Source organism: Chelonus insularis, unplaced genomic scaffold, assembly GCF_013357705.1.
Source record: "Chelonus insularis isolate UGA/USDA-ARS -01 unplaced genomic scaffold, ASM1335770v1 contig_356_pilon, whole genome shotgun sequence".
In the NCBI taxonomy this organism is placed as follows: domain Eukaryota; kingdom Metazoa; phylum Arthropoda; class Insecta; order Hymenoptera; family Braconidae; genus Chelonus; species Chelonus insularis.
This window is the reverse complement of record NW_023276521.1, coordinates 297171-311502: the sequence shown is the minus strand read 5'-3', so window position 1 is coordinate 311502 and position 14332 is coordinate 297171. Positions and strand designations below refer to the sequence as shown.

At 33.7% G+C, this 14332-nt stretch overlaps 1 protein-coding gene across 2 annotated transcripts in view; it reads left to right on the top strand.

Moving 5' to 3' along the window:
* Zip48C (Zinc/iron regulated transporter-related protein 48C) overlaps positions 1-14332 on the top strand; it is a 31082-nt gene that overhangs the window by 6591 nt on the left and 10159 nt on the right. For both annotated transcript variants that reach the window (XM_035083185.1, XM_035083186.1), the window contains exon 5: positions 10998-11255. In XM_035083185.1, the coding sequence (XP_034939076.1) occupies positions 10998-11255 (258 nt within the window). The remainder of the gene's footprint in view (positions 1-10997; positions 11256-14332) is intronic.

Sequence of the window (14332 nt, the reverse complement as noted above, 5' to 3'; positions counted from 1 at the left end):
TAAAATGTGTCGATCTTTGGATTTGGAAAGCTGAAAGCCTTGGCTTTCTCAAGACTGCTTGCCAGATTTGTCGTCTCGCGTTCCAGTCTCCACGATGCCCTTCTGACTCTGCCACTTGGTACGGTAGACTCTCGAGATAATTACAAACGTGACTGAATTAATTAAATTTACCGAGTTTGTAGGAAAGTCCACTCGCAGACGAGTGTGAACGTTCATTAAAAACTTTACTCATTTATAAATAATTTTCATGAAACTTGAAAATTGTCAGGACAATAATAGTCATGTCTATGTTGAAGAAACTATAAAAAAGGTCTATAACAACCGATCTATATAATGATTAGATTTTTTTATTACGCAACAGTGCAACGGCCGTACTCGCGTGTCCTTTCCAAGGAAACGGGGACTGTAAGGCCGAGTGGTGGGTTTCACGAGTTCCGGCCGTATAGTGAGAAAGAATCATGAATGAACATTTAATAGGTTCTGCACTGGCAATTGCAACAAGCTGACGTCAAATGGCAGACGCAGCGGGAGATGAGTGAGAAGGAAATGAGATGAGTGAAAGCAAAGGAGAGAGAAGGAATCCAGAACGAGAGGTGTAGTTGTGGGTAGGAAGGTGGAAAGGCAGCAGATAGGAATATTGAAGGTGTGCACTCGGCTCGGTGCTCCAAGTAAACGCTCAAGGAGATCTGGTACTGAGTCACTCGAAGCTATGCGGATTTTTCGCAGAATCTGGGTCTGCGATTTTTTCATATCTCGCTTGCTCTTTTTTCACATCCCATCCCTTTTCTCTTCAAGCCCTTTTTTCCTTTTTTTCACTCTGGCGGCCTCTTCCCTCCATCAGCGGCAAGACGAAAGGTGATAACGTTGTACCTCTCACCCCCTGGGGGGTTCTCGCGCCGTTTCAAGCTGTACATTTCGCTTCACTTCTCAGTCAACTTCTTTCGGCCTAGATCAGATATAGAGATTGAATTTGCTAGATCGAATAACCATTTATAAGCATTCATCGATATATATATTTTTTTTTTATTGATTTTATATACTTTTATGAATATATATGTGAAATAGTACATTTTCTAATTCTGTTTTTTAATACACAGTATATAACTTTATTTATGCTTGGATGTTTTGCTGATGTTATTGTTATTGGTGTTTCTTTCGTGTACTTCGTAGATATAGACGTTAGTAACTTCAATATTCGTATCTATAAAATATCTTATTCTTGCAGTATTTTAGAACTTTGTGTAAAAAAAATTAACGCCTATTTATCTGAATGCATAACTTATGATTCCTGTAGAAATACAGGTAGAATATCAGAAACTTTATCTAGAGTATTCTAGAAGTAATATCTTGACCCAAGAGATAAATATTCTGGCTGAAAAATGTTGGAGCTATGAAATCAATAGTTATGTTTTGCTGGCATAATAAATAGATATTACTTTGATATATAAACAAATTGTTATTGAGATTGATACAAATATTGATTTTATTTATAGAACATGAAAAATGAGATTTATCTGTAAAATTGAATGAATCATTTAGAATGCTACATGAGCTGCATGATTTATAAAATCATTGTTTTTCTTGGAATCACTCTTTCAACATACTTGAGTTTCTTATAACAAACTAAAGAAATTTTATAGCATCAAAAATTAATAATAATTAATTTTTTTTCAAATTTTATTATGCATTGTAATTTCTGGATAAAAATCATACAATGTGCAATTGGTTTTATTGATTCCCTAATTTTGTAGAGTTGAATTCCAATATTCATTTGTAAAAGTTGCTTTTTCCAGATGATTTGATTCAAGTATTTGAATTGAAGTAGAGATTAAAAAGCCAAGTTGAAGAAGACTTGACTAAAAAGCTAAAAGTTGTGACAGTTGATACTTTTACTTTAATATATTGAAAAATCATTTAATAATTATTTCATTTTTATTCCACAGTAGTTTATTTTTACTTATTGAGTGATTGAGTGAATTAAGTTGATAAAAAAGATGAATTTAATTTTAATATGGTTGAGTACCATAGAAAAACTTGATATATTTTTTGATGTTATTGAAATTATTATTCTAAATGATTACTAGCCAGTTGTAGAATTTTCTTTGTCTTCCTATCTGTTGATTCCCGTTAACATTGGAAATTATTGAACCGATTTGAATGAAACTTTCACCATTAAAAAGGTGGATATCATGAATGTGCAATAAGGTATACATCATCACGATTCGATATGCAGAAGCAGAACAATGAGCAAAAACTAAGAAGATGAAGCAGGCATGGAATTAACTGTACAATTTTGTATTTAATTAAAGTAAACATTAAAATTATTATGTGAGAAATGAAACTGATTAATTATAAATATTATGTAAAAATATATTTTTAAAGCTGTTGAAAGCAAAATATGTGATCATGAAGAAAACGAGGATCTGATTTGTATATATACATTCTGATAAGAGCAACAAGAGTAAGCAAAATGAGAGGAAAAAAGAAGGTAAATAAAAAAAGAAGAATAAGCGGAGGTGAAGAGGCGAGTATATAAAAAGAGAAAAATCTCTAAGATCCTTCTTCACAGTGTAGCACGTAGATGAGGTGGTACTACGGTAAACATGGCGCCTTACAAAGCTGCCGACGAGACCATCTCATTTCACCACTATCCTTTCGTCCGCCTTATTATATGCCGACTAAATTGGTATTCTGTTAAATTCGGCTTCATGTCCGCTTTAAATTCTCTCTATTTGAATCCTTATACTTTTTTTCATTCTCAACCTTAAAATATTTTCTTCATTATAATTGGATCTTTGGTATGAGTAATTATATCTCTTCAAAGTCATGTCTTGCATGCAACTTCAGTGCTTTGAAGCATTTCAACTAGATGCCTTCAAGTCAAACTCTCTTCATACTACCATTTTTATTTATCTGATTTTTATTATTTTATACAATTTTACAATATTTTTGCCATACACTCCCGCGTTATTATAAGAAAATGTGAAGATAGAGGATTGAAGCGGATGCTGTCAGATATGAGCAGAGAAAATACGCGAAGGAATGCAAAAGCTGTGATGCACAGTAAAGACCTACCTACCTTCATCGGGAGTGGAAAGAAGCGGCAAAGTTAGATTATAGAATGAAGAATCTGCGTTAAGTTCTCTCGAATGGCCGCGGCTTGGCTCGAAAATGTCAGGAAAGAGAAGGGAATCGATAAGCCGAGAGCAATGTCCCGAGGAATGCAGCGTGGAGGGACTCTTTCATGCTCCTGCTGCGGGTGCTGCGAGTGTATACCTACAATCGACGGGGGAAGTGCCATGATGTCGTTTTCGGATGGATCATTGACTTTTTGTGAGTGGCGTCCATACCATCAAGAATCTACCCATCAAGTAGTGATGCTCATCACCACCGCTACCACCACCACCATCATCATCATCATTATCATCATCATCATCATCAGCATTATCATCATCTTTACAATTAGTTCCCTAAATTCAATATCTTGGAACCATTACCATTTTGGTCCAACATAGCTTTGGGAAGAATTACTGACTGTAATAAGCGAATTCTTCACCAACTTTTCATTGGTGTGATAAAGAATTCGTTAATATTTCACAAGTACATACTCTTCCAATTCTTTCAATAGTCTTCGGTTATTAATGGTAAGTCGTAACCTCTTGGTACCTATTCTATTTTATGCCTGACGCGTACAAACTCAGCGAACTCGCGCGGCGCCGTTGTTCGCTTCCGATTGCCTCATTATTCCACGAAGCATGATTACAACGATAAACATCTTCCCGTGTTGCCCGTGCACTTTATAATCATTCAGCCGGAGAGCCGTTCTCGAGGAGAGAAGTTCTGAGAACTGGACCCGCGAGACGTTCTCTAAGTTAGTGACATTCCACGCCGATACTTTTCTCGTCTCGTATTTCGCGCTTGTTTCCACTTCTTTACCACTCTCCACTTTTATTTAAACTTTTTTTCTACTTTGATGCTTTTGGTTGCAATAATACCATAATAAACATATAAGCTTAGCATTAGAGAAGTCTAGTATAAATTGAGAATCTTTATTTTCATTTACTTCAAAATCTCCTCTTCATCACCAAGTTTCCATTTCTATATCTTTTCCATTTAATTGTTGAAACAAAAACTTGTACAAGCTTTAAGCTATCTGATTCTGCAAATACCATCTTGTATTTTACCTGCGCTTACAATCAGGAATGTGTTAATCATTCAATTTTATCCATCCAGTATGCATAGAGACAAAAGATGAAGCAGCTACAAGTAGCAGATGGTTGACTCGAAAAAGACATCAACTGACAGAGTCATCGTTGGATGTGCGACTAACACAGCTGGATGTTGATGGATCTTCATAGTTAGCTGGTGTATCAGGATGACGAAGAAGAAGGTACTTTTAGCACTGCAAGAGGAACGACAATGTCGTTACAGCGGTCATCAGAACGATGGTTGGAATGTGGCTGGCATTACGCATGCGCGTCGCGTATCTTACTTGGAACAGACGAACGGACCAAAGCCGTTATGTCTCTCGATGCCGACCTCGCGCGTCTACATGAGAGTCATCTGCGAGAAAAGAAAACAGGGACTCAAACGGGATGTTCTTCTCGTGGATTAAGAGCAAGTCTTTGTTTCTACCTTGGTTACCATGTTGATGGAATTTTTACTATCTGTGCTTGTTCTTCTAGGTGGTAAAGTCGAGAGAATCAAAGAATGTACATACAAGTTTTGTCGCTTCATTCTTCATAGTGTGATGGCAAGGCCGGCTGGTGACCCCGTCAGAATTCCTTTCGCAGCTTACCAAGCACACCATTGCACAGTCAATACTTAGTTTCTACAATCCAATGAGATGATGCTACATACCTTCATGCGTAAAAGAAGAATATTATCAGTGTCTCTTTATTCTTTGAAATGATTGAATACTAAAGCAACAAATGCTCTTCATAAATTGTTCCTGAACAGAAGAATTCCCACCAGATAAGCAACAATAATAAATATGGTACAATTTGCTTAAAAAGAATTAGATATCCAGAAAGATGGTCCAAAGGAAGCTAAATAAAAAGAGAGAGTAGGCAGCGAAGCAATCCAGTCGCGGCTGCTGTTAGTGCTGCCGGTGCCTCTTCGCGCGATAGGAAGGACGAAGGCACAACGAAGAGGGATCTGGAGAAGCAAGTGGTGGAGGAGACGGTCGGCAGCCAGCGCGGGGAGTACAGGCAGACGAGCTACGGTGGGGGTAAGGAATGCATGGGAACGAGGCGCAAGCGGGCCGACCGCGATTTGCCCGTCCCGCATTCCACCAACGCCGTGGCGAGCAACTTCGAGTCCCGGGGCCACCGGCCACGGCACCGTAAGATCAACCCCGTGCCGCGCGTACCCAGGATGAAATATCTGTGCATGGTAGAGCTAAACCACGTTGTCTTCGCGGGAGATTAACCATCGCTACATCAGGACAGTTTCTCAAAGGTTGTTTGCACGATTCTATCATCGTTTCAATTTTACTTTTTTATGGTACTTCATGAAATTTCGAAAAATTATCCAACGTGAGAAAGTTAAAGAGACTCTACAAGACATTGAATATAAATATATGTATACATTGACTTTAATTCTTAATTCACTGGAATATAAAGGAATTTATTTCAGGAGTTTAAATCAATGTTGTCTTTTCTATTTATAGACTGCTATTGTTTAAGTATTGAGAGATTTGCGTCTCAAAGTATTTACACAGAGCTCCATGGAGAGGAAGAAAAAAGCCACACGTATATAACAAGTCTTCGAATCTTCGTGTATATGTGTTGTATATATATGAGTTACCATGTAGACGAAATTACATGCGCAACCAGTTTGAGATTTTTTTTAGTCAAGAGAAATCTTTTCAGACTGCACGACGCCCGGAATTGATTGAAAAGAATTAACTATGAATTTTTTGTTCATAGACTATGAATTGGCAATACAGAGACAAATATAGTTATTATGGAATTATTAAAAATGCATAGAAATCAGAACAAGAAAGCAGCGGAAATAATTATGACAATCAACCGGTTGTTGACCGACCATAATTTTGTTTGCATTCCAAGATTCTTAGAAGTTGAAAAGAAAATTTTCATGAATGAATGCGCTTCCTTTGCTATTCAATATCCAGTGTCAGGTAGAGGATAAGGATGCAGTAGAAATGTTGTTCAAAACAGTCATTTTATTACAAACCTCTTTGGTGGATATGACTTCAAAGTTTTGTGGTAGAGAGCCAACTTGATAGATTATTGAAGGCTAGAAAATAACCAAGGCAAAATTTTTTTAATTTCGCTGCTGAACCTGGAATCATTTTATTTACTCCAATTGGGAAAATAATAGTAAATATTTTAATTCATAGCAAAATTTTCTGAATGACTCCATTTTTTACACCTTCACTGACAAAATATTCAAAACGAATTCAGGTGGTTTAGCAAAAAAATAACTCTAAAGATTTTGTGGGATATGTGATTCAGAGGGTTTAACGAAAAAGCCTAAATTTGAATTAAATATATATGTACATATTTAAAGCAGTCACTCATCTAAGCATGAACTACAAGAAATTTTGTAGGACTTTGAAGACTGTATGCAGGTCTCTGTATTTAATGTGCTACCTTTAAATTATAAATTTTTTTTTGTCTCACATACTTAACTGTTTAACGATTAATTCAACATATTGAATATCGTTAATAACAATCAAATTTTATTATTTAAAATTAGCTAAAAGTTAAAAATACGAAGAGATAATTCAAATTTCGAATGCTATGCAAACTAGTAATTTTCACTCTTCAATATGTATGAAAATGTGTGTAATAGACATAAAAGTAAACGTAAATATTTCAAATATATTATAAAAAATTTAGATGACAACTTAATGATAAAATAAATTATAAAATCTCAAGTTTAGTAAATTAAAGAATTATTCAACAGAAAATTATTAAACAAATACGAAATGTTTTTATTTGTAGTTTAAACAAAAACTAACTGCTAAAAATAATATGTAATGATTTTGAATTATGTCGATAGTTGTTAATAATAAGAAAATAATCTTTTATAATGATGCATAAATGCGTTCAATATGATTAATTATAATAATCATAATTATTAATAAATATTTACGGTGAAAAATTATGTTGAATTTCTACCAACATTTAGTGATTGTTAATAACAATTTTTTAATTTATCTTTTTATATTTTAACTAATATTTAATGATAAAATCCCATTATTATTAATAATAGATATAGAAAACACGTAGATATTATAAATAAAGATAATATTTAATATTAAAATTTTGTCAGTGGGTTAAACCACAGAGTATATTATTTCAAGGGTCAAAAACACCATTACTCAGCCACTTCCAAGACACAATAATGTTTTCAGGAGGTTTAATAGGAAAATAAAAGAAAAATTCTACTTGGAGCTTTACATATAAAGCTAGATAAGAAACTGTCGAGAAAAATACTAAAATGGCATAAAGGAGTAAAGAACAAATTAACAGAGGAGCCGATGAGTCTGTGAAACATGATACTTGGTGACACCATACGGCTTTGCGGTAGTCAAGCTGTTCATCTATAAATTCTAAACTTTATGATCATACAATTATGAAATACAGCTCTTTTTTTTCTTTAAATAACAAATTAATTTTATCTAATTGAATTTGTATCCTCAAGTATATAATTAACGATTTATCTTGGATTTTATTGAATAAAAGTGGATGAAGAATCACATGGATCAATATCATAAAATATTACAGATAAAAAAGAAGCAAAATAAGGAGGCGAAAAAAAAATGATTATGAATAGATTATTCTGGTGGTTCGTGAGAAAGACTTCAATTCAAGAATCTTTGAAAAGGTTGTGCTTTCTCCCGGATACCTTCACACCGTTTCCTCTCTTCCGATAATCTTCTTGGAGCGCACACGTTAGTTTAGTCAGCACCTGCAAAATTCCTCCACGACCGAAAGGAAAAAGTTGTTCTAAGAATCAGAGTGACCTCGCCTGACAGAACTTGTCGACTGGTTAACTGTATGCTTCCTACCTAGATAATGCGAACAGACTTCAAGACAACTCACGAAACATCGTATTGATTGCTGACACGAAAGGTCTTAGACATCATCAAGCTTCTCTATGAGACAGAATGTTCAACTATTAAGCAGTTTATTTATCTTATACGTATGTGAATGTTGGCTAAATGGTGTATGCGATGTTGTCCATTGTTAATCGTTAATCCTTAACCGTGCGGACGAATGACCAAGACGTTCGTTGACATTCATTATGCTGGAGTCTTGTGACTTGTCTTGGTGCATCGAACGAAGACGAAGATGCAGTGGCCAGTGGGTGGAGCAGGAGCAGCTTCAGTGGAAGTAGGAGCTGCACAAGAAAGAAAACGACATGCTCTGTTGGTTTTTTTTTACTTGACTACTCGAAAAGAATGTAATCTCGTCGAGTCATTCATTCATCAACTGCCTTAGAGAATCACTTGAAGAGGAAACGTTGGTGGATATTTTCTTATACACTGCAACGGCATTTTATACAGGAATCTGGTGTAAAGAGCATCATTATAGACTAAAAGACTCGGTCAGATGATTTTATGAATCATTCAGTTTTCTTTTATTCCACTATGACGATCATTCGAAACACTTAAAGGTGTTTGCAAAGATTTTATAGCTTACTTAACATTGTTTATTGGTGAATCATCACCAAGGGCAATTTCCTCTGTCACACAAACTCGATCGCTCTTTCTTTTTCTTTCAGTCGAGAGAGTGGTCGAGTACGTATATACGATCGTTCATTCACCTGCTTGTAGATCTTCTCTTCTCTCCTCGTCACTATTCTCTGCCACATGTTCTTCACCTTTAACCAAATCCCCTCTTCTACTTTTGACTCATGATCCTGGCTATTAGTTTAGCTATAGATCACGTTAACAGTGGAAAGGATTTCCAGCACTTAGTTTTAACTTGTTCTATAATCTAAATGTATAATGTTACTAAACTTCTGCTCATGATAAGAGCACTTGAAGACATGTTTTGCTCAACATTTATGTTCGTTTTATGGAAATATTACTATGAGAAGTGGCTTAGTAACTTAATAATGATGAGATGAAATGATTGATTGGATTAAATATAATATATAATATCACTTTTAACTCAAATACTCGAGTTAAGTTTGTTAAAAGTAAAATTAAACTTACATCAAGATATATTATGAAAAAAACTACATACTGAAAGTTATTTTATAATTTACAGTAACTTTAAAATTATACTCTTAGAATCTTCAGATTACTTTTCAGGAAACATTGAAAATTTAATTGAATATAATTTCCATACTTTTTATTCCATTGTTTATTAAATTATTACTAGAGTTAACGAGGGATGAAAATTTAATTGAGCTTATACAACTAAGAAATTAACTAATTGAATACACACTGTTTTTCATTTTCTTCTCATTCAGTTCGTTGTAGTGTCGTTAATAAAATACTAAAATTCCTGTTTCAAGTGCAGGACTTTTGAAGGTCATTCAATTCAGTCTATTTTTAGTTATTGCATATGTACAATATTTATTGTTACAATTGAAATAATTTCTAATTAATATTAGGTATTTTATCACTTGACACTGATTTTACTTCTTCATTTACAGCTATTAATTGAATTAAAGTCATAAAATGGACATTGTTGCTAGAAAATATTTGAAAATATTGAAAAAAATTAATAAATTCTTTACTGAAGGCCTTCAAACGATGGACGCCTGTACTTTTGGTTTCAGTCATTCCATTAAATGTGTATGAATAAATTTTACAAATAAAAATTTTTAAAATAATTTTTATATAAATTCCTGAATCCAATTTTTCTGTAATTATCTATTTAGAGTATAGCTAATTTTTGAACCTAATTCTTCTTTTTCTATTTTAATTACTTTTACTCAAAATATTCAGTATAAATAAGTCGACTCCCTATTCAAATATTTTATTCATAATCATTTTTATTTAAACATGAGCCTGAAAACGACAACAATAAAAATTCAAAATAAAATACAGGGTATAAAGTCTGCCCTATTGTTCTCAAATAAAGACGATGCTTAGAAAGAACGAATGAAAATGAAAAAGCTGAATTAATGAATTTCTCATTCCTTTATTAAATGATTATTATTCCACATTTATATTCAAATTACCACTAACATCAAATAATACATCGTGGTATCCATATTGCTATGTAGCTTTTCATCATTGCAAACAGGATTCAAGACTGAGTCACCTATACCTTGCCTGGTAGCAAGCAAAGATGAAGATGGATTACGGTAAATGCGCCGATGAGCCTTGCTACTGTACCGCCATGCCATCACTTAAAGCTCTCAACCATGGCTTCCTTGCATATGCGATGATCGTTCAGCATAGATTTGCGCTTTAGACACATAGACACAGCTTCAGGGAACTCCCGAAGTGTATAGAACTGTGTACAGTGTTCTCCCAGAGGCATGAGGTAGATACCGGTCTGGCTCATCCAGTTCGAAGCCTCGAGCGCTACTCCTGTGAAGAAGGGGGCTGTCGAGGAATCCTGGGAATGTGGATGCCACCGACGACTCTTTGCCGTTCTAAACGCCAGTTTCACAACAGACCCACATGTTCAACATTATTGCCACTCTCTTTATAATTTATTTAACAGATTGGGTACAAAGAAATATTGAATTTTTCGCTAGATTTGGTCATAAAAATTTCCTAGTCCTAATCAGAGATCTAGTAGATGCTAAAAACCTAGATTATGCTATGAATTACTTTCTAAAATCCTTTTATATATTTAATTATTTTTGATGTATTATCACCATAATTTCCAAATGTATTAAACTAGTTCATGGCTAAAATTGTTTAAATGATTAAACTGATGTTAAGGTCTAGGTTTAGCTCAATTGAGTTGATGTTGATCATCATCTAGCTTTGATGTAGGTTTAAGTTGACCCAAGATGATGCTTTAACTAATGAAAAAATTGTCTTCTTGTTACAGGAATCTTGCCATCGGAATTGGTATTCAAAATTTCCCTGAGGGCCTAGCAGTATCGTTACCACTGCAGGCCGCAGGCTTTAGTACTTTAAAAAGTTTCTGGTATGGTCAACTCTCAGGGATGGTTGAACCAATCGCTGGAATCCTGGGTGCTGCTGGTGTCTCTCTTGCAAGTCCAGTGCTTCCTTATGCTCTAGCATTCGCCGCGGGTGCTATGATTTATGTCGTTGTAGACGACATTATCCCGGAAGCACATCAGAGGTTAGTATAAACTTTGTGGCATGTGTCACGATCGTAAACCCTCATCAACAATTGATATACATTAGTTAGCTGGTAATTTCATTTTTTCTTGTATAATTTTCATTACACATTTTAACATATTCATATTCAAAATTGATATTCTTGTAAGTAAACAAAATATCAGCAGGTATTATTACACTAAGTAACAAAAAGAATTTTTTCTGGTGCAAGACAAAAATAATATCGTGAGATATAATGTAAAAAGAAGAGGGTTAGCTAGCCTATGAACAGGAAGGAGGCTTCGCGAAGCTTGTTCTCTTAACTGGTTCAGTCTTTTTTCTTTATCCATTTTTTTATCGCTCTCATCTTTGCTTTATTTTGTCTTTCTCTCTCGTTCATTTTTTTTAACAATCGACATCTTCCAACAGTAGTAGCATGACAGTGCACTTGCACCCGTTTCCGTCTCAAGTTTCACCCTTAGTTCTCTCTATTCACAAAGAATTAGAATCCATGGTTGGATCGAGAGTCAGACGTGTAGAAGGTGCTTTTCCCACCGGCACAAAGAGGTCTTTCCATTCATAAAAGTCCTTTTTGGGCACACCACTATCATGAGGTCAAGCGCAAAACAACCATTGGCATGAATTTAAATATCGCTCTAGAAAGTATCTCATCAATTATTTAAACAATTGTTTTTGGCATGATAGCTGTAACTTTTTTTTCAATTTTTTAACCTTGTGTTTATTAAAACAAATACAAAGTTTTTAAAAATATTAAATATATTTCAAAATGAATAATAAATAAATCTGATAATGTTCTTTTTAATAAAAGTATTTATAGTGATGTTGGAAAAACATGAATGTTAAGCAACACTCAATTAAATTTACTGAATCATCGATTAAATTGTTTGCATTGAAATATTTTATGAGCACGTTAGATGTAAAATTGAAAAAAAAATCCTCAGTTGATTGGAAACAAGGATTCTTGTTCGTTATGGGTCATTAATTTTTATTATGATTCAATAAACTTTATTAACTGCAATTCAATATTATTCGTTGAATAACTGAGATTTTCGTTAATTTTCTCATAAACATTATTTTCTACGCAAGTACTAAATTGTACAAGATTCATATGTACATGAAGAGCATTAATTTATTAACCATTACTGCTCTATTTTATGTACAAGTTGAAGTCAAAGTAAAGTAAGACACTAGGACAAGGTCTAATACCCATAAACTTATCACTAAACCTTCTAAAAACAATGTAAGATACTTTTTATTATAGAAAATAATTTATTTCTGTCACAAATCTTTTCTTCATTATAGTTCTAATATTCTCTGAAACTTTTTTAACATCACATTAATTAGAAAAAATTATTTTTATGACTTCTTTTCAATAATTAAATCTTTCCAATATTTTTACACTTACAATTCCGATTTGTATTCTCTTTAATGTTTCCAATTAACAATTTTATTTTTCACAATAATACCAATTTATAAAGAATAGTAAAATTACATAAAATGTTTTCTTTAACATTTGAAAAATGCTTACAAATAACTTTTTTGTGAAAATAATTTTTTTTTTGTTCTGAAAATGATAAATTTCCAGTTATTTTATTTTTCTCTGATTTCCCTCGTCACCAAGACCAAACGAAACATTCTAAAAAATTAATCAGATCACATGTAGGCAGTTCAAATATTTTTTTATTAATCTACAAAGTGGCTTTTTTGCTCGTGATAGCATCCATCATCATCAATAATTAAATATATTCCAACAAAGGATTCCAGAAGTTTAGTAATTGCAATTACTAAATTATTTTCCAATATGTGATTGAAGAAAACAAACTTTGTCCCCACTGTTTGAATATTATTAAAAGTATTTCAGTCTCTATTGTATTAAAGAATGAAACGACCTTTTATGAAAATCACACGAATCTCAGACTTCCACTTTAGTTTCATGATCAATGAGGTAGAACGACGACTCTCAAGCTGTGTCTTATAAGATTCGCAACGATTAGAGAATATAATAGTCAGTGACGTCGTGCGTCAAATCTTCGCACGTATAGCGGACAAGACGGACGTGGCGAATTTCTTTCCCAGGGCCCGCTAGACGAGCATTGTCATTGTAATTGGCTTCTTTTGTGTTCCGCGTGCGATCTAACTTCTCTTGATCCTAGTTTCTCTTTCTCTCTCACTTTATTCTCAGAGTATGTATCCAATGATGATCTAGACAAGTCCTGAGACACTAACTGGTCGTGCACTCCCTCGGGAATTCCATCAGAATCAACCGCGAGAAAACGTAAAAATTTAAAATGTAATCCATTTCCGGGAACAAACTTTGATTTCACTATATATATATATATATATATATATATATATATATATATATGTACAATGTATGTTTTGGGACCCAACGAGATAAAATCAGTAAAATATCGGAAAAAACCTTCTAAACCTGGAATACAGTCAATTTTAGAGTATAAACAATTAAATGAATAATTATAACGAATTAATTATTAAATGTATGTTTTACGGACTCATCAATAATCCGTATGCATTGGAGACTGTCGCTAGAATAAACATTTAATACATAATTGGAGACTGTCCCCGAAATATACATGCATAGATTGGGGACAGTCCTCGAAGTATACACTTAAGTAATTACAAACAAATGCTATGAACGGATTCAATATATCTTTTGGAGACTGTCTCCAAAATAACATTTGTCTGTATACAGTACAGGCTAATACTATGATTGGATTGAATGTATATTTCAGAGTCTGTCTCCAAAATATACAAGTATAGATTGGGGACAGTCCTCGAAGTATACACTTAAGTAATTACAAACAAATGCTATGAACGGATTCAATATATCTTTTGGAGACTGTCTCCAAAATAACATTTGTCTGTATACAGTACAGGCTAATACTATGATTGGATTGAATGTATATTTCAGAGTCTGTCTCCAAAATATACAAGTATAGATTGGGGACAGTCCTCGAAGTATACACTTGAGTAATTACAAACAAATGCTATGAACGGATTTAATGTATCCCTTGGAGACTGTCTCCAAAATAACATTTGTCTGTATACAGTACAGGC